The following is a 26,952-nucleotide window of genomic DNA, read 5'->3' as shown; positions in this document are numbered from 1 at the left end:
ACTTTCTAAAGCTTTGGCAATCAATATCCAAGTGCAACAGTTCTCTCCAAAATTAGCCTGAAACATATTTGCTACAGAGTATGTTTTCCGACATTTAATTATGCCTCTCTTCTTTTAAAGGTAAAAGCTGTGGCTAAATGTTGGCTAGGAAGGCAAATTATTTCAGAAATCCTAGTAGGATTTTTGTGATTTGGGATAGGTAACTAAATAAAAGAAAAATCTGTTTAATGAGAAGCACTGGAAGGCCTCATGATAGAGCAGAAAGAACACTGCCTTAGAAATCCTAGCGTGGACTCAAAAATGCTGACTTGGACTCTGGGCAAGTCATTTAACATCTCTAGGTCTCAGACTATTCTTACAACAGGGTTAGATAAGACTAGATTAGATCCCTAAAATTCTCTGAACATAAAATCAAAAGATTTATCACCCTGGCTACTGGGAATTATATTAATAAGCTTAACACCTATTACTGTTCTCTCCCCAACAAACCAAATGGGGTAAGTGCAGGAGTTAGCCGATAGATTTTACTGATCTTTCTTAAGATACAGGGAAAGTATAGCACAGAGTGCTTACTGGACTTCTTCAAAGACCCTTAAGTAAAAAATAGTAAAACTCAGTCTTACAATATAGGCCTGAAAGTTAAAGTATTTCTAATTATTTTGTGTTTGATAGTATACAGTGGAAAAGACATTTGTTTTTAAGACATAAATGAACACTTTACATGGCAAGATACCAAAAGATCCCATTGCCAATCTATCTTTGTAGTAAAGACCACCATCAGAGGACATTCAACTCTTATAACTCAATTCCCAGGTCTCTGGATGCTCAAAAGTTTAAGTAATCGATCCAAACATGCTAGGTATGAATATTATGGGACTTAAGTAATCAATCAGGACAACAAAGAATAAAAATCGACTTTATGGATCAACACAGAACCATTCCAATGATTCAGTCAGGGAAATTTCCTAGAATTATTGTATAGTGATAGACTCACTGCATCTATTCCCTTAAATAATCTATAGCCAAGAAAAAAGACCTAAATTTTAAAACTGCCAAATACCCATGCCCTTTCTTAATTATGGTACATTTTCAAAGAAAAGATTAAATCTCCTTTCTGAAAAATGCTAGTGATTTAAATTATAATTTATATTATAATCAATCATTGAGACCTGCTATAGAAAAAATTTAAATGTTATTACCCTTAACTTTTCACAAGAATATCTAAAATAGCCATTATATTTGGGTCACAGACAGAAAAAAAAGTCGTAATTATAGTCTTCTATTCAAATTCCTTTTAAGAAATTTTGAACTAAAAGCAAAACCAAAGTAGAGCCAAACGTGAAAACCATTTTTTACCTCAAGAATGTAGTTCCATCCCTTTTCATTAAAGACATCATCCTGGAAATGCTCTCTATACACCTCTTTGGCTTCCTGGATCTTCTCTTTGGTCACTACTTTGCCTGAAAACACAAATTTCTCCTGTTAACATTTCTAAAGTCATTCTATAAATTGCTGAGTTGCTGTAGGACTAATCTTTCTAGGTATTTCACCATTCTATGGATAAAAAACCAAGAACTGAGAAGTTAAATGATCACCCAGCGTCAACAGCACAGCCAAAAAGGAATTTGCCCCTCTGCTCACTCACCCTAAGGATGTGTGATAAGTTCATATTTGAAAAGCAGATAGGCAGAAATTGTTTTTTAAATCACAGTAATAAGTCAACTTCTAAGATGATATTTTTTCTATCACTATTAATATATATACTCTTCAAATTATAGATAATTTTCCAGGTGAACCTTTTTACTTTATTCATAAAGGGTGTCTTTAGGGCGCATAATCCAATAATTTTCACAAGGACTAAGTTTTTGTTCCTCAAATATACTTTTAGTTATCTTTAGCTGTAAAATGAGGATAATAGTAGAGCACCTACTTACAGGATGACTGTGAGGACTAAGTGAGTTAAGACATATACTTAGCATAATGCTGGCCTATAATAGGCAATTCATAAATTTTAGCTATAATTAATTATAAATAATATTTTATAAAGTCTTTAAGCTGTAGAACTGAAGTATGACATCAATCCTTAGTGATTTCTCTATATAATGTCACTAGTAAACTCATTTAAAATATCTTGGGAAGTCTTACTGCAAAGTACTTTGGATACTCAAGTAGGTTTTCAATGGTATAACATATCTGAACTGTCTGATCTTAAAACTGCCAAGATTATGGAAAAAGGTTATTATCTGTGTAAAATTCAACTTAATCTGTCTTCATTTGAGATTTTTATTTGAAAAGGTTTCAGAGATGAAATTTTCCAAAATGTATAAAACCTTTGTGAACTGTTTTCGCCCTAGAAATACTATTATAAAACAAACTAGACATGGACTTTCAAATACAAAAGCACAGAAATTATTTTGTTTTTTTTTTTTTTCCATTTTAAAATGCATTTGAGACTAAGGCCACAGTGTCAGGCAGTTCTGAAAAATAGGGTTTTAAGATAAAACAGACTGACAAAAATATTCTAATTGCTACCATAATTCAAAATGAATTCCCAGATGAATAATGAATCCTTCATGTGAATTAATGACTTAAATCTATTAAGATACCAGATTAGCCTCAGAAAATTGACTTTTCTAAACTTATTCCCAAACTTACTAGTTTCAGAAAATCTTTCTCATATTTAGAACAATAAGCACATACACCAAATTATAAGATTTAATGCATTCAAATTAACAGATTTTTTACAATTCCAAAATAACCCCTAAAATAGTCAAAGTAGTTAAGTAAATATCAAAATTAAACTATTGAAGGAGTTATTTCAAATCATAGAATATAACAATATAGGAGAAAAATTATGAAGTGTTACATAAAAGCAGCGTTTTAAACGTACTAGGAAAAATAATACCTTTTAAGTACTTATTAAGAATGTACTGCAACCCATAAAATACTGTTTCCTCGTATTTCACCTTCTTTATCTTGGAGTTTTCTGTCTTCTTTTCACGGCATTCAAAGTAGGAATAAACTTTGCTTGTATTGGGTGGGTACTGTTTATAGTGAGTAACCTAAAGGAAAGAGAAATACTTGAGTTAGAGAACATTAGAATAGAATATAAATCATGACAGAAAAGGCTTGAAATTATCTAAAACCAGAGAAACTACACTTATTTGCTACTGATCAGCTTCTTTTCCTAGCTGTAAAGAATACAAAAATAAGCATCATACTTAGGATACTTTTTTAATAGTTCAGTCTTTTAATTTCAAAACCACATGAGAGTATTAAATTTTATAAACAAATAAACTGAACTTAAGGAAGTATGAAGCCTCTAAGGGGATGGACAGACACTTGAAATCAAAGTTCGAAGAAAGGTATTTCATTTGGTCTTGGGGAATGGTCTTCCTTCAGGGAAAGAGAGATGTAGCTGCCTGGGGGCGGGGGGGCATACCCCATGATATAAAAAATGAACTGGAAGCAGAATTTGGTACTGTTACTACCCAAATGTGCTATGTTTGTCAATAGTCAATAGTCAACGACTTCCCATGACTCTACTGCATCTATATAGTGAGGTAGTGAGAATGACTCCTTCCAGTCTTCATAGTTAACACTATGAAAACCTGGATGAATGCAGCAGGAGCAGTAAAAAAAAAAAAAATAAAAATAAAAAAAAAATCCTGTTTTATATTACTTTTTCTCAAATTTCCTCTGAATTGGAAATAAATGCCTGTCCAATGCAACATCAAATCCTTAGGAGTTTAAAAACATGAAGAAGTATTATTTCTCTTCCATGAATTTGGATTAGAGTTACTGTTGAAAGTTAATACGTCTTTGTTTTAAGAAAAAAGTGAGTTCATTTTAATTTGAATTTTCTTATATTTTAATGTGGTTAAAACATTTTACCAATAGAAAGTAAGTGGAAGTATAATATGTATGCGCTCTGTTGAAACAGTAGGAATGAAAATGCCTTAAAGCTTAAGGTAGAGGGCAGTCAAGCAGGTGATGGTGGAATGATCGCTGCAGAACAAGTTCCATGGATGACCCCTGTGAACATGAACCATTCTTCCTATTTAGCTCGGATCCTAAGTTTAGAGAAACCAATGCTTTTTCTTGTTTGGATGCACAATCTTAATCAAAGTAAAATTTGGCTTTAACCTAAAAAAATCTTTGTAGCTTAGCACAAAAATTCTAAGATAAATATATATAGAGAGCAAAAAAAAAAAAATCACAAATGTTTAATAAATCTTTCTTCTCCACAAGAAGCAACTTGCAACTCTATGAAAACAGCACCCTTATGCTGCTTGAAGGCAACCTGCGAGAAGAATCTGAAACCTGGAGGTAGACACCAGGGGTTGGTTTGGATTTTTTGTTTTTTAGGTTAGAACCTAGGGACTGATGCTGCTGTAAGCTGAAGTAGTAGCTCAGTAAAACAGTTAAAACCCAGAGCAGTTAAATCTATGAACCAATTCACCAAAATGCAAAGACAACATAAATATGTATATGAATGATACCCCAGTAATAAATCACTATTTCAGCTACTTAAGAAATGATTAGAAAAAGGTAACACTGCCTAAAAACATATCCAAGATGTATATAAAAATGAAAATGTCCAGTTTACAATCTAAATAACTCCAACTCCGTTAGTGGGAATAAGTAGTGAGGGAGAAGAAAAGTCAACTATGATGAAGTAAAATCAAAGGTCGGGATCACATTATGCAAGTTTACAGAAGTCAGATTCATAGCTGTGACTCTCAGTAGTTTGACCTTTTTGCAGTTCAGATACTTAAGGGTGCATCTTTATAAATTTACTTTTTCTATGTCAAATTTAAAAGTATGAGAAGACAAATCAATTATTTTCATCTTCTGAGTAGACCAAGCAGTCAAATGCTGAATGGAAATGTTCCTAAACTATTTAACTCCACTTTGGTCTAAAAGTATACTAAAACTTCTCGATCATACAAATACGGTTCCAGTTCTGGACAATGACTGAATATATTTATAATTTTAAAGCTTTACTTCTGCTGTATTCTTTAATTATATACGTAAAACCTTTGCATAAATATTCAGAATGCCTCCTCTGAAAATAAATGTTATTAAAAACACAAAATTGTCTAGGCTGCTTAGTTAGAAATGAAGTGTGACTTCTAAAATCTTCTTTGGAGAACTTTCAAGAACTGTTCTAGAATTTAGCTGAAGAAGCTTATTCTCAGGCAATTAACCACCTACCAATAAACACCCAATATATTTAAAGAATCAAATAGTATGTTTGGATCTATTTTATATTGGCTTATACCACTGTTTTAATGGGAAAAAAATTTTTTTAAACAGAGCTTTTTAGGGCGCCTGGGTGGCTCAGTTGGTTAAGTGACTGCCTTCGGCTCAGGTCATGATCCTGGAGTCCAGGGATCGAGTCCCACATCAGGCTCCCTGCTCAGCAGGGAGTCTGCTTCTCCCTCTGACCCTCTTCCCTCTCGTGCTATCTCTCATTCTCTCTCTCTCTCGAATAAATAAATAAAATCTTTAAAAAAAAAACAGAGCTTTTTAGTAAGTACTATTCTAAGAATACAGCCAATAGAAGATTTGTAATGGTTCCAGTTTTGCTAGGTTTACTACCCTCTTCATTTTGCTTTCTGCTGAACCACTTGGAACCTTCACTAGAAAATGAGATGATACAGCAAAAATCAAATTAATAAATTGTTATTTTGAAAATAGTTTATTCACAAATATATACTGTGTGTCCACTATGTATCAGGCACTGTTTCAGGTACTGAGGATGGGGAAATACTACGGTGGTTTTTATTCTAAAAGGGCTAATGAGGGTTGGAAGGTCAGAGAATAACATATAAATCAACAAAATAATTTCAGATCTAGATGTAGGTTTGAAAATTTAAAAGAAAATGAAGGGCTGGGGGGGCCTGATAGACTGCTGTAAAGAGGGGGCCAGGAAGGCTTCTCTGAGATGGTGATATGTGACAGGACCTAAACTACAAGGAGGTAGGAAATACATTGACTTAAGGGACAGAACACAGTGCCAGTGTGGTTGGTGCTTGGAGAGTGGGGAGGAGGAAGGAGTACATGCTAAGGTCACAGAGAGATGCAGGGATAAGATCGTGTAAAGGCTTGTATGTTACCACATGGAGCTTGAATATTACATCAAGTGCAAGAGGAAGCCATTAGTATGTTTTAAGCTGGAATGAATATGATCTGATTCATATTTTACAAGGATCAGCTTGACAGTGAGGTCAAGGATGGATTACAGGGTGACCAAAGAGGAAGCAGGACCATCAGGTAAGACGCTGAAGACTAGCTTAGGTGATAGAAGTGGCTCATTTGGAGGTAAAGGAGAATTAGGCTAATAGGTTATATTTGGGGGATAAAAAAGGGGAGGAAACAAAAGTGTTGCCTACATTACTGGCTTGAGCAACTGGGTGAATAATGGTGCCATTTACTGAGATGGGGAAGGATGTGGAAGGAATGGATTCCTTCCTCCTCAAGAGCTCAGTTTTAAGTATGTCAACTAATACAAAGTTTCACAGTATTCAAAATTAAACTGAACTACAAAAAGGGAGCTATTAAATCATGTTGGGTTTTTTTAGCACTACTTTTGACTTCTATCAATACAGAAAATGGTTCTATAATAAATTTAACATTATTTATAAAATGAAAATAACTAACTTCTCATAATATCCTCAGCAAACCTTACCTCTAAAAATGTTTCCTCAACTAGCATGATTTTTCCTACAGCTAATAGAGCACTAGCAGTACACATATACGTGTATGGTAAAGAACACTGGCACACCAGAAAAATTAGCTTTTAATAGAAGTCATTTTCACAGTCATGTGATTGATTTACTTCATGAAAAGCTAAAAATTATAATCAATCCCTAGGCTACTAAATATCCTTGTCCCAAGTATGACATTTAAAGAGAAATATCAGGGATGCCTGGGTGGCTCAGTCGGTTAAGCATCCAACTCTTGATTTCAGCTCAGGTCGTAATCTCAGGGTCGTGAGACTGGGCCCTGCGTCAGGCTCGGTGCTGGGCATCAGGCCTGCTTAAGAGTCTCTCTCTCTTTCCCTTTCCCTCTGCTCCTCCTCCCCCCTACAAATAATTAAAAAATGAAGAGAAATATAAGAAGTACTTAAGTTGCAAAGAATCTTTCTGTGAGAGCAAACTCTAAGTCTTTCCTGAGCCTCTCCAGATTTCCCATAAAGTTGATGTTTTTTCAAGAGCTTTCCTTTCACAATGGGATCACAAGACAAAGGCAACCACTACTAACCTACTTTATCAGTTATATTTTTAACAGCTAAGAAATGATCATAAGCCAACATTTTAACAATACCATGTGTATATAAGAACACATGGGAAAATATATATAATGTCACAAATCAGTTATATTATCTATATAATTTATAAGGGCACTCAGAAGAGGATCCACTCAGCCTTACAATGGCTAAGACCTTCTGCCTCGTCAATGCTAATGTGCTAGAAATAGAAAAAAAAATTAACTGATTCTTTCTTCTTTTCAACATTATTTAAGATTTCTCAAGCCTTAGAAATACTTCTATTGCCATAGAAAATAATTTTTTGCTATTTGGCTTTTGAAGCAATAATAACTTCAAAAGTATGGCTAAAAGATTTTTGGATTATACTTTGGGAAAGAGAGAAAATTGTCAAATCAGCTATAATCATACTGCCCTTCCCCTAAACCTCCTAGCACAGAGTTCCTGATAATTTGTACTTTTTTTGGCCACACCTTTGAGAAAAATGCAGTCAACTGACAAAGAGGACACCAGCTTCTGGTATCTTTGTTTTGCAAAATATTATATAATTACTACTGACCTAAATTAATCTTCCTATGAAGTGTATTCATGATTTACATATAGTATTTTGTTTGTTGTCTGAACTTTTCCTATAATTTATAATATAAAACTCACTGGAAAATTGCATCATACAAATGTACAGGTAATCTCTGACATACAAACTGCAACAGTACTGCACTCCTCACAAGGCTCAGGCTGCCATGAGAGAGTCACTGTGACATAACTTAAGTGTTCAGAAGTAATGAGAAAGAAGCAACTATGAAAAATAGGAACAGCTCAGACACTGGGTAACTAAAGTTCCAGCCAGGACTAACTTGCCAGTAAGATCTGTCCCCAACTCTTTTTCCAAAAAGCCCAAACCTTTAAAGTCTGTTAATCTGCCATTAGTGAGGCAGCAAAATCTTTAAAAAAAAAGCTACCTTGGGTGCCTAATCACCATACATAAATTATACAATCTCCTGTAACTTCTCTAAAACCAACTTTCACCCATCCTGGATTTTAAGAGACATCTTTTGTCTTTTACAATACCTAGGAGATCTCCAATATTTATTAAATGAATTAATGAAAATGGGCTGAGTTCCAATTAACCAGTTTATACAAATGACCTTTTGAGCAGCAACCCACACTGGATAGCACAATTCATAACAATGGATGATGTGTAAATTGTTTAGAGATTACTATTGTACAATATATATATTTTTCAACTCAACTGACACCACCTTCCATTTTAATCTGCTAATAGGTAAAATTTTCAGAAATAATGAAACTATTCTCTGCTATAATTTGTTACTAATATTATCTACATAGAAGCAAAGGAAAGAAACAAGGAACAGAAGTGCACCTTTTAATGAGTCAGTTATTTGTAAACTAATTCAATGGCTACCCTAGGGATAGGCGGAGAAAAAAAAAACCCAAAACAAAAATCTGACCAGTCTCCTCTCTTCCATCAACGCGTCTAAAATCACTACGTTCCCTACCTACTTTAACTGGCCAGTAGTAAATAGAATATGTAATAGTCTCATGTAATTACCAAATAAAAATTTCATTACTTTGAAACTCAGGATTATCATTTCTGTCTCTTCTTCATCTAAGAAGATAAAAAGGTAAAAATGGAATACAGATTATAAAGAGCACAAAATATGTAAGATAAATGAAACTGAAAAATGTCAGTGTGGAATACACCATCTATTTTAGTGTACTGTTGTAGACCATTGGTATAAAACATATGAACCTGACTGAATCCTCCTGAGGGACTTTTGGGGAGGAAAAATGAGAAATCTTACTAAGATAAAAATATTTTTTTAAAAAAAATTTGTTTAACGATTTTATTTATTTTAGGGAGTGGGGAGGGGCAGAAGGAGAGGGAGAAGCGGGCTCCCCGCTGAGCAGGGAGCCCAACATGAGGCTTGATTCCAGGACACAGATCATGACCTGAGCCGAAGGCAGATGCTTAACTGACTGAGCCACTCAGACGCACCAAGATGAAAATCTTCTTAAAAGGTTTCATATTAGACAAACTTGGAAGATGGTGGCAGAGTAGGAGGATACAAGGCTTGCCTCATCCAACAACTAGATAACTATCTAATCACCCTAAATACCCTAGAAATTGACCTGAAGACTGGCAGAACAAACTCTACAATTAAAAGTAGAGAACACACACATCGAAGAAGGTAGGAAGTACGGAGATGAGGTTTGGGAGAAACGGATCATTGCTGCTGCAGTGGAAGAGAGAAGGGCTAGAGACAGACTAACACAAAAAGGAGCCTGGAAAGCAAGAGGAGCCAAATTTCGTGAGTTCTTGCAACTAGCAGGGCTTAAAGCCCCGAGTTTTAAAGGTGAGCAGGCTTGGCTGGGTTAGAGCCCAGAGGGCATTGCACTGCTCTTAGAGGGAAGGCAGGTCACACAGCCCATGAACAGAGCGTGGAAACAGTGACCTGAAGAGAGCCTGGGGCACACTGTGGGGAGGTTATCTGCTCATCTTGCAGCATGTCCCAGAGGGGCAGCATCAATGGAGAGACCCCTCTAGGAACAAAGGAACAGGCAGGAGCCATTTCCCTCTCCCTGCCCCTCAGCATAAGAATAGGACTGCCTATGAGAACCAGCATAGCATCCACACTCCCTACCTAACTTGCTTACACCAAGCCCCACAGTTCCACTGTGCTTGGGTGGAACTGCCCCTCCCAGTCACGTTTGCCTCAGTCCTAGCACTGTGGGCCCCGTCACCCAGACCAGCCCAAACCCATGCTCACACAGTGCCTCCAGAGATGGGAGATTTGCAGGGCTTTGGTTCCAGTGGCAGTGGCGACAGGCCTCATGTCACAAACAGAACAGAGCACACCTAGTTAAAACGTGCTACATTCAGGCCGGGACCAAACATTGCCCAAAACAAGCAAAGAGAGCCTCTGCGGATGACTGGCCTGAAGGTTAAAACAGCCAGGACATAACAGCTGAGCACATGCAGCACACATTGGAGATGCTCCCAGAAGTGCCAGGCCCTGGGGAACAAGGGACATTACATGGCACAGCACTACAGGACCTCCTCTTCATTAGCCTCAAGAACAAGAGATGTAGCTGATTTTCCTAATACACAGAAGCAGGCACAGAGACTAAGACAAAATGAGAAGAAAGACAAACTTGTCCCAAATGAAAGAACAAGACAAGGCCATGGGCAGAGATCTAAGTGAAACAGATTATGTAACATGCCAGATAGACAATTTAAAGTAATGATCATAAAAATACTCACTGGACTTGAGAAAAGAGTGGAAGGTATCAGTGAGACCATTAACAGAGAGATAAGGAATAACATAGCAGAGATAAAGGGCTCAATAAAATAAGAAACATGCTTAATGCAATGAACAGCAGGCTGGAAGAAGCAGAGGAACAAATTATTAACCTAGAAGACAGAATAATGGAAAGTAATCAAGAACAAAAGAGAGAAAAAATAATTATGGAAAACGAGAACAGACATAAGGAACTCAGTAACTCCATCAAACATATTAACTTGCACATTCTAGGAGTCCCAGAAGCAGAGGGAGAAAAGGGGGAAGAAAATTTATTTGAAGAAATAATAGCTGAAAACTTCCCTCAAACTGGGGAAGGAAAGAGACATTCAGATCCAGGAGACAGAGACACCATACCCACCCCCCAAAATCAGTAAAAGCAGATCCACAGGAAGACATACAGGAATTAAATTGGCAAAATATAGTGATAAAACATTTTAAAAGCAGCAAGACGAAAGAATATGGTCACATACAAGGGAAGCCTTCATAAGGCTATCCGCAGATCATGCAGCAGCAACTTACTAAGCCAGAAGAGCATGATATATTCAAAGTGCCTGAATGGGAAAAATCTGCAGCCAAGAAAACTCTATCCAGCAAGGCTATCATTCAGAATAGACGGAAAGATAAAGAGTTTCCCAGACAAAGATTAAAGGAGCTCATGATCACTAAACCAGCCCTGCAAGAAATACTAAAGGGGAATCTCTGAGTGGAACATAGAGACCAAAACTGACAGTATAAAGGTAGGAAATACAAAAGCAGTAAAAACAGTTCTGTAAAAAAATCAGTCAAGAAACTCACAAAATAAAAGGATGGGAAATATGACAACATATACTTAAAATGTGGGGAGGAGAGGAGTAAAGAATGGGTTCAAACTTAAATGACCATCAACTTAATATAGACTGCTAAATGCCAAAGACATTACATACAAACCTAATGGTAAGCACAAACATAAAACCACTAATAAATATGCAAAGACTAAAGACAAAGAAATCCAAATATATCACCAAAGAAAACCAGCCAACCATAAAAGAAAGACAAGAACAGATGGGAGAAAGAAACAACCATGCCCCCCAAAAATGAATAAAATGACAATACATATCTATCAATAATTATTTTGAATATAAATGAACTAAACACTCCAATCAAAAGGCATGAGGTGACAAAAGGAATAAAAAAAACTAGATTACATCCTGCCTATAAGAGACTCCTTTTAGACCTAAAGACACCTGCAGATTGAAAGTGAGGGGATGGAGAAACGTCTATCATGCAAATGGAGGTCAAAAGAAAGCCAGAGTAGCAATACTTTTATTGAACAAATTAGACTTTAAAACAAAGATTGTAACGAGACAAAGAAAGACACTATATAATAATAAAGGGGACCATCCAACAAGAAGATATAACACCCATAAATATTTATGCACCCAACACAGAAACACCAAATACATAAAAGTTAATAACAACAAGGAACTAATGGAAAATAATACAATAATAATGGGGAACTTAACAGCCCGTGTACATCAATGTACTGATCACCTAAACAGAAAAGCAATAAGGAAACAATGCTTTGAATGAACAGATGGATTTAACAGATAAATCCATAACATTCCATCTTAAGACAGCAGAATACACATTCTTTTAAGTGCACACAGAACATTCTCCAGAATAGATTACATATTAGGCCATAAAACAAGCCTCAACAAATTCAAGAAGATCGAAGTCACACCATGCCATCTTTTCTGACAGCAACACTATGAAACTAGAAGTCAACCACAAGAAAAAGTCTGGCAAGATGACAAATACATGGAAGTTAAATAACATGCTACTCAACAATGATAGGTCAACCAGGAAATCAAAAAATAAAAAGTACATGGAAACAAAATGAAAACACAGTGGCCCAAAACCTTTGGGATGCAACAAAAACAATTCTAAGAGGCAAGTTTGTAGCAATACAAGACTATCTCAAAAAGCAAGAAAAATCTCAAATAAACATCCTAATCTTACACCTAAGGGAGCTAGGAAAAAGAAAAACAACAAACAAACCCTGGAAAGAGTAGCAGGAAGGAAATAATAAAGATTACAGCAGAAATAAATGATACAGAAACTAAAAAAACAATGGAATAGAGCAATGAAACCAGGAGCTGATTCTTTGAAAAACAACAAAACTGATGAACCTCTATCAAGACTCATCAAGAAAAAAAAGAGAAAGGACTCAAATAAATAAAACCACAAATGAGAGAGAAGAAATAACAACTGATACCACAGAAATACAAACAATTATAAGAATATCATGAAAAACTGTATGTCAGCAAACTGGATAACCTAGAAGAAATGGCTAAATTCCTAGAAATATATAAACTACAAAACCAAAACAGGAAGAAACAGAAAATTAGAAAAGAGTGATTATTAGCAAAGAAATTGAGTCAGTAATCAAAAAACTCCTAAAAAACAAAGTCCAGGACCAGATGGGTTTACAGGCAAATTCTACCAAATAGTTAAAGAAGAGTTAATATTATTCTTCTCAAGCTATTCCAAAAAAAATAGATAAAGGAAGGAAAACTTCCAAATTCATTCTATGAGGCCAGCATCACCTTGATACCAAAACCAGATAAACGCACAACTAAAAAAAAGGACTACAGGCCAGTATCTCTGTTGAACATAGATACAAAAATCCTCAACAAAATACTAGCAAACCGAATCCAACAATACATTAAAAAAATTATTCACCACGATCAAGTGGGTATTTATTCCTGGGTTGCAAGGGTGGCTGAATATCTGCAAATCAATCAGCGTGATTCATCTTATCAATAAAAGGATAACCATATGATCATTTCAATAGATGCAGAAAAAGCATTTTGACAAAGTACAACTCATGATACAAAACCCCTCAACAAAGTAGGTTTAGAGGGAACATACCTCAACATAGTAAAGGCCATATCTGAAAAACCCACAGCGAACATCATCCTCAGTGGGGAAAAACTGAGAGCTTTTCCCCTAAGGTCTAGAACAAGACAAGGATATCCACTCTCACTACTTTTATTCAGCATATTACTGGAAATCCACACCACAGCAGTGAGAAAAGAAAAAGGAATAAAAGGCATCCAAATTGGTAAAGAAGTCAAACACTATTTCCAGATACATAACACCATAAATAGAAAACCCAAAAGACTCCACCAAAAAACTACTATAACTGATAAATGAATTCAGTGAAGTTGCAGAATACAAAATCAATGTATGGAAATCTTGCATTTCTATACACCAATACTGAAGCAACAGCAGGAGAAATTAAGAAAACAATCCCATTTACATTTGCACCAAAAATAGTAAGAACCTAGGAATAAATCTAACCAAAGAGGTGAAAGACCTATACTCTGAAAACTATGAAACACTGATGAAAGAAACTGAAGATGACACAAAGAAAGGGAAAGACATTCCATGCTCATAGACTAGAACAAATATTGTTAAAATGTCTATACTACCCAATGCAATTCACACATTTAATGCAATCTCCATCAAAATCCCAACAGCATTTTTCATAGAAGCAGAACAATCAATCTCAAAATTTGTATGGAACCATAAAAGACCCTGAGTAGCCAAAGCAATCTCAAAACAGAAAAGCAAAGCTGGGGATACCACAATTCTGGAGTTCAAGATGTATTACAAAACTGTAGTAATCAAAACAGTATTGTACTAGCACAAAACCAGATACACAGATCAATGGAATAGAATAGAAAGCCCAGAAATAAACCCATAACTACATGGTCAATTAATCTTCGACAAAGCAGGAAAAAATATCCAATGGGAAAAAGACAGTCTCTTCAACAAATGGTGTTGGGAAAACTGGACAGCTACATGCGAAAAATGAAACTGGACCACTTTGTTATACCATACAAAAAAATAAATTCAAAATGGATTAAAGACCTAAATGTGAGACCTAAAAGCATAAAAATCCTAGAAAAGAACATGGGCAGTAACTTCTTGACATCAGCCGATGCAACTTTTTTTCTAGGTATGTTTCCTGAGGCAATGGAAACAAAAGCAAAAATAAACTATTGGGACTACATCTAGATAAAAAGCTTCTGCACAGCAAACAATCAACAAAACTAGAAGGCAGCCTACTGAATGGGAGAATGTCATTTGCAAATGACATGTCCTATAAAGGGTTAGTATCCAAATTATATTAAGAACTTACACAACTCAACACCCACAATACAAATCATCCAATTTGAAAAATGGGTAGAAGACATGAACAGACAGTTCTCCAATGAAGACATACAGATGGCCAAAAGACACATGAAAAGATCCTCAACATCACTTACCCTCAGGGCAATGCAAATCAAAACTATAATGAGATATTACCTCACACCTCTCAAATTGGCTAAAATCAACAACACAAGAAACAACAGGTGTTGGCGAGGATGTGGAGAAAAAGGAACCCTCTTGCACTGTTGGTGGGAATGCAAACTGGTGCAGCCAATCTGGAAAACAATATGGAGATTCCTCAAACAGTTAAACATACAACTATCCTACAATCCAGTAATTTTTACTACTGGATACTTACCCTCAAAATACAAGAACTCTAATTCAAAGGGATACATGCACCCCTATGTTTATAGCAGCATTATTTATAATAGCCAAGAAATGGAAGCAGCCCAAGTGTCCGTGATCAATGAATAAAGAGGGGTGGTATATGTGTGTGTGTGTGTGTGTGTGTGTGTGTGTGTGTGTGTGTGTGTGTATACATATATATATACACAATGCATTACTGAACCATAAAAAAGAATGAAATCTTGCCATTTGCAAGGACATGGATGGAGCTAGAGAGTATCATGCTAAGCGAAATACATCAGTTAGAGAAAGACAAATACTGTATGATTTCACTCATAGGTGGAATTTAAATAACAAAACAAACAAGCGAAGGGAAAAAATGAGAGAGACAAACCAAGAAACAGACTTTTAATTATGGAGAATAAAGATAGTTACCAGAGGGGAGGTGGGTGAGGGGATGGGTTAAATAGGCAGTGGGGATTATGGAGTGCACTTGTCCTGATGAGCACTGGGTGATGATAATGCAAGTGCTGAGTCACTATTATCGTACACCTGAAACAAATACTACACTGTATGTTACCTAACGAGAATTGAAACAAAAACTTAAAACCTTGTAAGAAAATAAAAAGGTTTCATATGAGAAAAATAAAATATATTGGTCTGATTTGAAAATGGGCAGGAATAAACTTTATTAAATAGACGCAAACTTTAACAGTGCATGAAGTATGTCCTGCTAGGAGATTAGAAAACTTTAAGGTAATTCACTCTTCTAATTAAGAGCAGCCCAGAAAACTGATGTTAAGGCAATTTTACATTCCTTATGTATAACTGCCAGAGGAACTACAAACTAAAGGAATTTGTACTCCTTTTGTTTTTATAAGTTAGACCCATCAACCTGTTTACATATCCCATTTCCAACCAAATCATTAATTGCTACATTAAGAAAACTTTTGGAAATCATTTTAAAGATTTAGTTAGGAAAAAAAATTAGCAAAAGAAATCTAGTTAAGAAAAAACTATGAATGAGACCATTCTAAAATCACTACCGTAGATACTCAAAACACTAGAACCAAGACAAGAGAAAGTTTTAAGGCCAAGTAAACCATACTTGATAATACTTTGATCTCCTTGCAATGGTGTAGATTTCCACTGTAAAATTCCATTTAAGGGACCACTTGTTAATGAAACTTGGCTCTACTTTTTTTTTTTTACGATGCAACAAAACTTTTATTAACATTTTGAACAGCTATTGAGAAAACCAGTGATTCAGCTATTACTGAAACTGGTAATTTCTAAACTTAAATTGGGGCAAATGGCTATAGTGCAGAGCAATGCCATCACTGGGCACTATGAATTCAAGACTGAAGAATTAACAGCCACCCCTGAGACGGAGAACCAGGTGGAGAGTTGACTCTTTCTGGATGTTGTAATCAGAAAGAGTGCGGCCATCTTCCAGCTGCTTGCCAGCAAAGATAAGCTGGTCAGGGGGGATGGTCAGGGGGGATGCCCTCTTTATCTTGGATCTTTAAAACGTGAAGGCGAAGATCCAAGATAAAGAGGGCATTCCCCCCTGACCAGCAGAGGCTTATCTTTGCTGGCAAGCAGCTGGAAGATGGCCGCACTCTTTCTGATTACAACATCCAGAAAGAGTCAACTCTCCACCTGGTTCTCCGTCTCAGGGGTGGCATGCAGATCTTCGTGAAGACCCTGACCGGCAAGACCATCACCCTGGAGGTGGAGCCCAATGACACCATCCAAAACTTGGCTCTACTTTAAGTAGCGGCCTAAATTATCTTAAGTAGAGTGTTAAGGTGACTGGGAAGAAATGAACAAAACAGAACGTAAGTAAAACGGGATTCTCCAAATATTGAAGGAAAGAAACAAAAGGCAAAAAAATCACAACAAAAACCAACAATATGAGAGCATTATGCTTTCCTTCATATTTCAAACCACCATGTTGTCAAGTAAATACTAAAATTTACTTTGTTCAAGTGGGGTGTCTGGGCTGACATTTCATCTTTTAAGTGCGTTGGCCAACAAAGCTTAGCAAAGTATAGTTCAGTTTACTTCATGTAGTTTGGAACCTGGGGCAAGAACATTTGCCAGATTTTCCTCTAATCATTCTTTCCTTTACTTATTTGTATGAGTTTCAAACAAAACTGATGGGGCAGCAATACATTCAAATGTCCAATAGGCATATTAACACAAATGTGTCATTTGTCTCTGGGAGTTCTCCAGGGTTAAAACTCGTGTTTTCACTTTCCTTTTCACAGAAATCCTGTAGTGGCTCTAATGGAATAAGGGCAGCCTATCGGCCTTTACAACAAGGGATGAGGAGTATGAGTGATCACCAGGAGCCAAGGAGTTTGAAACGGAGCCCAGTGGAGTGGGTCGAGGGAATCCAGCACGTCTACCGAGGGCGGCTAAGTGTCCTCCACACCCCGGCCACAGGCAGAAGAACGTGGCTGGCTGCTGCGGCAGCCCTACTACGTCCTCGCCCACCTCTTCCTCGGGAAGGGACGTACCTGCCCAGCGAGGGGGGAGCGCACTCGATTCAGCTTGGCGGGGGAAAACCCACTTCTCAAACCCCATTCCCTTTCTCCGCAGCCGAGCCCCAGGGGCCGTTACCTAACCGACCCACTCCTCCGGCGACCTTTCGCCCAGGCCGGCCCAGCCCGACCCGGCCCAAGGCCAAGGGCCGCGCTCCTGGGGAAGGCGTGTGCTCGGCCGGGGACGCCCAAGCCTCCCTGGTCCCGACCCCGCCACGGCCTCACGAGCCCGGAGCCCCGCGCCCCGCGGCGGACGGGCGGGCGGGCGGCGCTGGCTCAGGCCCGCCTCAGCCCCTCGCCGCCCCCCCCACCACGCACCCTAAAGCCCCGCCTCCTGCCGTCCATCCCTCCATCCCTCCTCCATCCACCTCCTCCCCACTGCGGCGCCGGCTTCACCTGCCTCAGCCCGCCGCCGCCGCCGCCGCCGCCGCCGCCGCCGCCCGCCCGCTCCTTCCCGCGGGATCGTGCAGCGCCACGACCCCAGAGCGGCGCCCCCCGCCCCACAGCTCCGCGCTCATCCCGGACGCGCCCTCTCCTCCTTCTTCACCTGCCCCCGCCCCGAACCTCTACCTTGTAGGAGTCGGTGGCTAGGAGGATGTTGAACTCGGCATCTGCCGCAGCATTCATCTCGGGCGGGAGTGTGCGGGCCACGCGCCGCGAGCTGCCCGGCGCGGCGGCGAGGAAGGAGAAAAATGGGCTTCACCGCGCTCCGTTGCTTAAGTCACCGCTCGGTCGGAGGGGCGGGGGAGAGGAGGGGGAAGCGGAGTGGGGAGGAGGGGCCACTGGAGGGCGGGCCCGGGAGCCGTGACGCGGCGGGGGGTGGTGGCGCCGGTAGCTCTCGAGCTCTCAGCCGAGGGACTCCGACCGACTCCTCACCTCGGCTCCCCGCCCCCGCCCCATCACCCCGGAGGGGACGCGAGGGGCGGGGCGCGGCCGCGCGTGCGCAGCGCGCGGGGGGGCGGGGCTGGGCGGAGAGGACGTGAGGCACGCGCTCTTTCTCCCGAACGCCCGCTCCGGGAAACCCGAGGCTTCCGGGCAGTCTCGGCCAGGGACCTGCGTCCCTGCCTCGATTTCATTTCCCGGCACGGCGGAGCGGAGGGGGGGGCGTGGGGGGGGAAACTGGAGCCTTCCCGTTAGTCTCGGCCCGGGACCCGTGTCCCTGCCTCGATTTCATTTCCCGGCACGGCGGAGCGGAGGGGGGGGTGGGGGGGGAAACCGGAGCCTTCCCGTTAGTCGCGGCCCGGGACCCGTGTCCCTGCCTCGATTTCATTTCCCAGCACGGCGGAGCGGAGGTGGGCGGGGGGGAATTCCCAGCCTCGGCCCTCCTGCGATTAGCCGGTTCGCCCTCCCGGCTGATACCTTCCTGTCCTACCCTGTCCTGGCTCGTTTTCTGAGTCCCCTCAAGTCATGCCGCCCGGCTGGGGGCCGAGGAGCCTTCCTCTGCCGGTCTCCCCATCCCCCTCGCGCAGTTACCTTTGTCTCCGGCTGGGATTGAGGATCGAACCTTTTGCCTGCATCCCTCTTGTCCCTCCTGGTCCTCCTAAGGCTCTATTTAAAATCCGAAGAGCTGCGGTGAGGAAGAAGGTCTGAGGGTCCCCTTTGCTCTGCCGCATCGACTGCTTTCCTCCGCTGTGTGGCTGAGCTCTTTCGATCCTTAGAATGATGATTTGACTTTCCCGGAGAAAATTGCACGTGAAGGCAGGGGTTGAATTCAGTCCTCACAGATAATGAAAGTACGAGGCCTAATTGAATCTAGTAGTGCCGAGGAGTAAATGGCAACGGGCCAAGTTTTGACACGGTGCAAAACTGATTTCATCATTGTTCTAATCGTTACATCTTGGGAAATGGTTTGGTAACCTCCAGAAAAGAAGTAATGGAAACGACGTCGAATGACTTCACCTAAGTGCCGACCATCCACTTACGCAATTCTCATACGTGATTGCATTTTTGCGTAAAACTAAGATTTCCTTCGTCCACATGGTCAGCGTAGCTGCTGCTGCTTTTTTTTTTTTTTAATTCCAAGATTTAGGTTTTACAAGATACAAGTAGCCGGAAAGAAAGCGGTTCAACGACAACTGGCACAGGAATTTATAGACTATTTTTAAAGTTAGTGAAAATCTCATTTTATCTGGGGGGTGGGGTGAATTGAGAGAGTCATCACAACAAAACGGAGACCTCTTCAATTAAAAGCAACTTGGGTCCAGAGTGTGGTCTAGGAATAAGTACAGATTCTGGAGAGTCGCCTCCATCTATAAAGTCCATACAGGCAAAGATCACGGAAGTGGTGAGATACTAAGGTAGTAATAGTACACTCACCGAGGTAGTAAATAATAATACATTTAGAATAATAGAATAAGAATAATTTTCAGCAAAAAAGTTGAAAACAAAGAGGCTTTTTTTTTCGTTGACCCTGTGTTTACTGGGGAAAATTATTTTTTTAAAACAGGTAAATCATTTAAATTTTTTTTATTTTGGCAAATTTTATCAAGTCGTGCAGTGTGATTCAAAGAAGGAAGATGATCCTTTATGCCTCTCTTGGTGCTTTTTTCTTGATTTAAAATTTCCATAACCTACCTTACTTAAATGACAAATTCTTTTGGCTTGGCTTCCTGGAATCCATGTATGTATAACTGACCATTGTTCTATGCTACCTTATCCAGGAAAAAAAAAATTGCGTTCTGATTATGAAATGGGCTTTGTTTATGGTAGCATTTTCTTTAAAGCAAAATAAAATTTGATTTTGCTGTCTTTGAGGTGAAAAAGTTTAATACCAATACAAGCAAAAATGTTAATATTGCATTGACATTGTTTGTTAAATGTAGGAAAGTCACAAGGCCTGCACACATATTAGTGACTTAAACCCTCATAGCCGTCTCCAGAAGAGATACATTAGAAAACCACCGTTTGCCTAAGAATCAGGCACACACTGTATGTAACTACCTACATGTTAAACACCGGACCACTTTTGAATTAATTGGGCTTCAGTACTATACAAAATTAAATCTCATTTTTAAGATGGCCTCCCTTGAGAGACAGCTTAACAGCTAGCATTTAGTATGTTTAGTAGCATGTAAAGTTTCTGAGAAACTGTTTCTCATGGGTACCCACACATGACAATGTCAATACAAAGACTCAATTGGATCCCTCACTTTATTCAAAACCGTGGGTTAAACTACCATTCCTACCAAATGGCCAAACAGGGCATCCAGCTCCTGATTTATATCCTGCAGAGTGCTATGAAAGCTTGCCACTCATACATTTGATCAGGCAAAGTGGGTGTTACTGCACCACTCCTGTTTTCCACACACTCTTCCAGATAGAGCTTGGTGCACGTTTGTATTTCAAAGTGGCCTCAGATATTCCAATCTGACCTGGCTTCACTTCAGTAAGAAACACAGGTTAAAAAAAAAAATAATAAAAAATAAAAACGGGAAAAAACCCCTAGAGAAATAGGCATGGGATTCACCCATCTGCAACTCCTGACAATGGTCCTGTCCGTTGCCCTTTATAACTCCTTTTAGTTTTACCAAGCAGCAACAACTGTCAGAAAGACAAATGTAAAAGAATTTTTTAGTTAAACTTATGCCTTTTTAAATGCAAACTTCCATGGCGCTTTGGGGACCTCTTAGAGTTGTAATTTCCCAAGGAAAAGGACTCATCTACGGAAAGATGTGGGTCTTCATGGATCTGATTGTCAGCGCTGCCCACCCTTGACGCACTCTTTAATGACTCAGTCTGCTGGGTCCTCTGCAGTCGCACAGAAACACACAGAAAACTCTTGAGTCTTCTGAAAGTGAAGTGATAGCGTTAAGTGTAACCCATAAACAGGAAGGATTAGCACATCGACTTGGATTGTTCACCGTCATTGCCCGGCAAATGTCCTTGTGGTCTGACTGCTACACCCATTATATACCTGGACAGTGCCGGGTTCATCATCCATCTGATGTTAAACACTCTTCAAATCTCATATCCTGCAGGAAGTCTCCCTAGTCTATGTATGCTGCATCAGTTTCCTCCTCTTTATTAGTTGTTTGTTTCCCTTTGTATCCAAACATAAATTTTTCTAATTTCAACCATATAAAGTGGGAAGTCATGGTAGAGAGCAAAAAGAACAAAAGGTTTGAGTTCATTTTTAAAAGTAGGACAGATGTGCACAAGTTTAGATGCTATGTGTTAGGATTTGGATGTCATATTACTTATGCATTTTTCTGACGGTCACCTTAAGACTCGACAGCCAAAATCAATGACTGAGAGAATGAGACTGCTAGAACTATAAAAACTGTCAAGATTTTTTATTGAAGTGTTTTCTGGAGTGTGGTTTGCTGATCACTCATGGTACATGAGATGTGTGTCAGTGGTACTCAGATAAACATTTCTCATTTCAATAATGATGTATTTATTTCTAATGGAATTGAGAAAAATATAACTAGCATGTAAGACTCGATTTTTCTTGGGAATTAATGCTGAGGATGAAGCCAAATTAGGTGGACACAGCTGGTGAAACTTACTATTTTCCTTGCCTTTCCTAGCTTATAACCGAGGATTTTCATATCCTCGTTATAAGACTGGTTTTCTCGAAGAAAACTAAGCATGAAAGGCTACGTGCTCTATGATTTCATTTATATGAAATTCTAGAAAGGCAAAACTATAGTGAAAGCAGAAACGTGATTGTTAAGGGAGGCAGATTGACTGTAAAGGGGCAAATGTGAGGAAACTTTTTGGGGTGATGGAAATGATAAATGGGGTAGTGATTATACAATTGTATACATTTGTCAAAATTCATTAAGTTCTATACTTAAAGTTGGTGAATTTCATCAAATCTAAATTGAATCTCCATAAAACTGAATTTTAAAAAAGACCGGTTTTCTTGAAACCATTTTAAATATTTTCCTGTTCTGTTTTCTTATGTTTCCATCTACACATTTTATTGTTTCCATCTTACTTTACATGATTTGAAGATGAGCACCATTTTACCCTCCTCAGAGAGAGGATAGTGTTGAAGCTGGTGAACATGTATAGAACGCTGATATCAAAAGGAGTTTCCTGCTATTGAGTGGGAAGCAGGAAAAAAATTAATCCCAGTGTGATTCGATTTAATAGGAATGTATACACACGTCCAAAGCAGCACTGGAGGACTTCAAGAAGAAATGCCATATTTATCCTCAGTCTTTTCCAAAGCAGCTATGAAATCACTGGGATCTGGTGTGAAGGGAGACAAAAAAATATTGGTAGTTACTTCGTTATCCCCAGCAAACTCAGCATGGGATTGTGGGATCAATAGCAAGTTGCCTGTGAACATCACCCTGAACTGCAGGGACTAGTGCAGAGGAAGGCCTGAATAAAAATCTACCAGCGCCGCGCATGCCCAGGCCCTGGAGTGTTTCTGTACCAAGAAAGGCTCTACCTGTGAGACCTTCAATTGCAGGCTTGCATTCTGGATCAGTACACCTGCCTTTCTAGTTCACTCACTGTCCTCCTAAACTTAGCTCTCAAGACCCAGCACCTGCCTGGATGAATTTCCTTTTCTCCTTATCGAGACCTAGTCTAGACCCCATTCCTTCGTATTACCCACACCATCCCTGGCTCCATCATCTCCCAGCTGGTTGCAAATCCTTACCTTTTCTGCTCCGAGAGTATCCAGGCTACTGAGCATTCATAGGAAACATCACACAGCCCTGAGTTTGCATCCACAGCAGGACGTGTAGGGCTGCTCTTCCATTCCATTCCCTCCATTCGGCTGTCTTTCCCATTTTCCTCAGAGGTTATTTGAAATGTTTACCTCTCTCCTCAAACCTATTACCTTGAAACAACTCCCTCCCTCTCAGCAGATGGGGGAGTCCCCTGTGTCAGTCAGGCAAAGCAAGGCCACCAGCGGGACCTCCCTAAATGGTCCTAGCTACGATAGCATGTCTCTTATTCAGAGAGCCAAGTGTAGCACCAGGCATGTAGTAGGGGCTTAGCAAATAGTTACTGAATGAACGAAGGAGCAACTTCTATCAGCTTGTCTTGTTCGCCTAAAATCACCGTCTTTTTTTCTCTGTCCCTGTTGTGTTGAGCTCAGGCATGATAATGGGAGTTGCTTTAGCCATGAAATGTGCACCGTGGGGATGAGCATCACTGCGAGCAGAAGCTCTAGGAGCTCAGGTGTGGTTTGTCATTCTCTCTTTTCCTTCTGCCCCAGAGACTACAGTGTTCCACATAGGGGCTGGTCCATGTGCCTAAATCCTGAAATGCAGACAACCCAGAACCAAATCAGGGCCAACTGGTGCCAGCCATGTAGTGTAAGAAATAAACCTTTCTTGTTGTGAGCCGTGGAGATTTTAGAGGTTGCTACCACAAGCATAACCGGGTTTATCCTGACAGATACAGGCCTCCATGCACTATGTTTTCGTTTTTCTCCAGGCTCAGGGAAAGAGCAGTCCCTCCTGCCTCAGGTGAATCTCTTTCATCGGTGCTCTGGGCGCATCCCGCCCTGCCCACCCCTACTCCGTCTCCCCCTGTCCTGCTCAATTAGACATCACCCCTCTCTGTTCTGAACCTTTAAACACCCCCTTCCTGTTGACTTCTTCTTGGCACACAGACATATTTGGATTTCTCTCCTCTTAAAGAAAAAAACCGAAAGAGCCAAACTTCCTTTTCCAGTTATCACAATATCATCTCTTTTTCCAGAAAAAGAGCTCTCTGCCTCCTGTCTCTGCTTTCTTTCCTCATCTCACCTACCTCAGTCTGTGTGGCACTGACCCTTTGGCCAGACAGGCTGGCAGACCCAATGGTTATATTTCACAGATATTGGCTAGTAACCTCAGTAAAAGGAAAAAAAAAAAACCTTTCTTTCTTTCCTTTAACAATTATCCTTCTTGTATTTCCCTCTGACACCAGGGTGACAGCATTTTCTGCAAAGGAAGTCTGAACCTATCATTCCACAGTTCCTTTTGGCGTGGAACTTGACTGTATTTCCCAGAGGAAACCATCTCTTATCTACCCAAAAATTTACCTGGACCTGGACCAGGTGCCTCTTTCTTTCCCAGTGGTGAATTTTCTGTTCACCTATAGCTTCTGTTAATTAGAAGCTAAGGAATATTTTGGATCCCATCTTTAGCCAGGGGTGTTAGTCATACCAACCTGGGGCCAACTTCAGTCCCAAAGAGCCTTTCCCTATTTTTCAGAGGAGGCCAAGGAGCTCCTCGTGCATAATAGAATCCCTGTGGCCTTCTCTGAAATTCAGAATTCTGAGTTGGGCACATGGACTGGAATTCCCACAGATACTTCATGCTATAAGCTGCATATAAGGTTATTAATCCTCTCTTCAAATTCATCTAGACTCAGTAAGAATGAACATGGGCACCACCCTGAAAACTGAGCAATGTGTCTGTATATATTATTCAATTAAAATAATCCAATTAAATGAAGGCTCATGGTGCTTGCCAAGGCTTTTTAAGTGTTCTCTTCTGCTGAACCACACCTATGATACCATAGACGCTCACACAATAAACTGTTCTAAATTTTCTTTTGTTTCTGGACGTCCCACCAACCTTGTGGGATAATCAAGAACTTATGAAACAAACCACATGGTTTAGGACTTATGTCTTCTCTTCTCTTCCAAATGGTCCCAGATTCTCCCTGAAAATGTTTCAAAGACACTCACTTCAGGGCACTGATCACTCTTGGACTTGGGGGTCACTGTCTCTGCTCTTTGCTCTGGCTGATGCTCTGGTGGGCTCTTCTGTTCTATCTGTCATCCTTCTGCAGCTCATGTCCTGAACTCGTGCCCATTTGGTGGCTTTGGACTTCTGTGAATTGTGGTGCTGGGTAAGGCTCTTGGACTACCAGTGATTGTAGCTCAGAATACACCCTTAAAAAGAATTCTGGCTTCTGTAGTTTTCTGATCTCAGATATGTAGGACAACTTTTCAAGGGCTTACTTACCTAGAGGATATTTGCATGGTACCATTCTGTCTTAAGAAAGTCTCCCTCACTTTTCTCAGAGAGGATGCTTTTGGTTCCAGCTAACACAACTACTATGAAAAGTGGCTTAAGGAATAGGGGTTTAATTTCATCCACAGCAGGAAGTCTTAAGGTAGGTTTTTCTAGGGTGGGCTCAGTAATTCAAGAACATCAAGATTCCTGGCTCTTCTCCATTTTCTCTACTCTGTTACCCTCAATGTACTGAAGATGTGTCTTTGTCACACAAGTCACAAGATATCTGCCACGGCTCTAACTATCACGACCTCACACAAGAACACACAGAAGCAAGAAAAGAAAGTGGAGTTTTGTTTGGAACACATGTTTCTCCTTATTAGATGTGAAAACCTTTCCCAAGAGGCCCCCACAGACTTCCCTTGGGCCCTAATGGCCAGAGCTGGATGTATGTCCATGTCCTAGCTGTAAGGGAGGATGAAAAAGGAAGAATGTAGGCATATTCAGTTGGTAGAATGGGAGGAAAGCTCCACCTGCAAGAAAGAAGGAGGTTACGAATATCTGTTATGAGGCACCTGGGTGGCTCAGATGGTTGAGCGTCTGCCTTCCACTCAGGTTATGATCTCAGGGTCCTGGGATCGAGCCCAACGTCAGGCTCCCTGTTCAATGGGGAGTCTGCTTCTCCCTCTCCCTCTACTTCTCCCTCCTGCTTATGTACTCTCTCTCTCAAATGAATAAGTAAAATATTTTTTAAAAAGTATTGTCTGTTGCATGGGTAACAACAGTAATCACCATATCACTACCAGCTAGGAGCCCAGATGCCTCAGAGGTCTTCTGTCTCAGGGTGAATTAATTCTCTGCCTACATGAAAGAATCTGCTCCTACACTTGGCCTCTTCTGTCTCCTTGTTATGAGGTAATAATCTGACCATTCCCAAGGCAGTCTTAGTGCGAATATAACTCCTAGTGGCATTTTGGGACTCCAAAATCAACCTGAGTAGAATGTGTAGAAAGAATCCTACCTCTGCCCCTTAACTTCCCATCCTGCCCTGCCCCCTGCCTGTGGTTTTACTACAGTAAAGCAACAGAAGGCCATGTTTACTCCTTGGGCAGGCTCAGAAAAATGTGTGTGGGCTAGCAAAAATGTTTACACTTTTTTCTAGATGAATCCTACCTCTGCCCCTTAACTTCCCATCCTGCCCTGCCCCCTGCCTGTGGTTTTACTACAGTAAAGCAACAGAAGGCCATGTTTACTCCTTGGGCAGGCTCAGAAAAATGTGTGTGGGCTAGCAAAAATGTTTACACTTTTTTCTAGTGTGATCATTAAAATCTCTGAGGAGTAAGCACAAA

The 26,952-nt window shown here is 40.0% G+C and overlaps 1 protein-coding gene across 1 annotated transcript in view; it reads right to left on the bottom strand.

The window, feature by feature from the left end:
- Positions 1-18,400, bottom strand: part of NAMPT (nicotinamide phosphoribosyltransferase) — a 37,663-nt gene extending 19,263 nt beyond the window's left edge. Inside the window, exons 1-3 of the mRNA XM_028120338.2 lie at positions 18,258-18,400; positions 2,906-3,062; positions 1,357-1,460 (exon numbers count right to left, since the gene is read on the bottom strand). Coding sequence (XP_027976139.1) covers positions 1,357-1,460; positions 2,906-3,062; positions 18,258-18,314 — 318 coding nt within the window. The 5' untranslated portion in view covers positions 18,315-18,400. The remainder of the gene's footprint in view (positions 1-1,356; positions 1,461-2,905; positions 3,063-18,257) is intronic.
- Positions 18,401-26,952: the final 8,552 nt, after the last annotated feature.

Source organism: Eumetopias jubatus, unplaced genomic scaffold, assembly GCF_037043125.1.
Source record: "Eumetopias jubatus isolate StellerSeaLion01/CBP00866 unplaced genomic scaffold, mEumJub1_p1.0 scaffold_14, whole genome shotgun sequence".
Classification (NCBI taxonomy): Eukaryota; Metazoa; Chordata; class Mammalia; order Carnivora; family Otariidae; genus Eumetopias; species Eumetopias jubatus.
The sequence above is the reverse complement of the archived record's forward strand: the minus strand, read 5'-3'. Positions and strand labels throughout refer to the sequence as shown.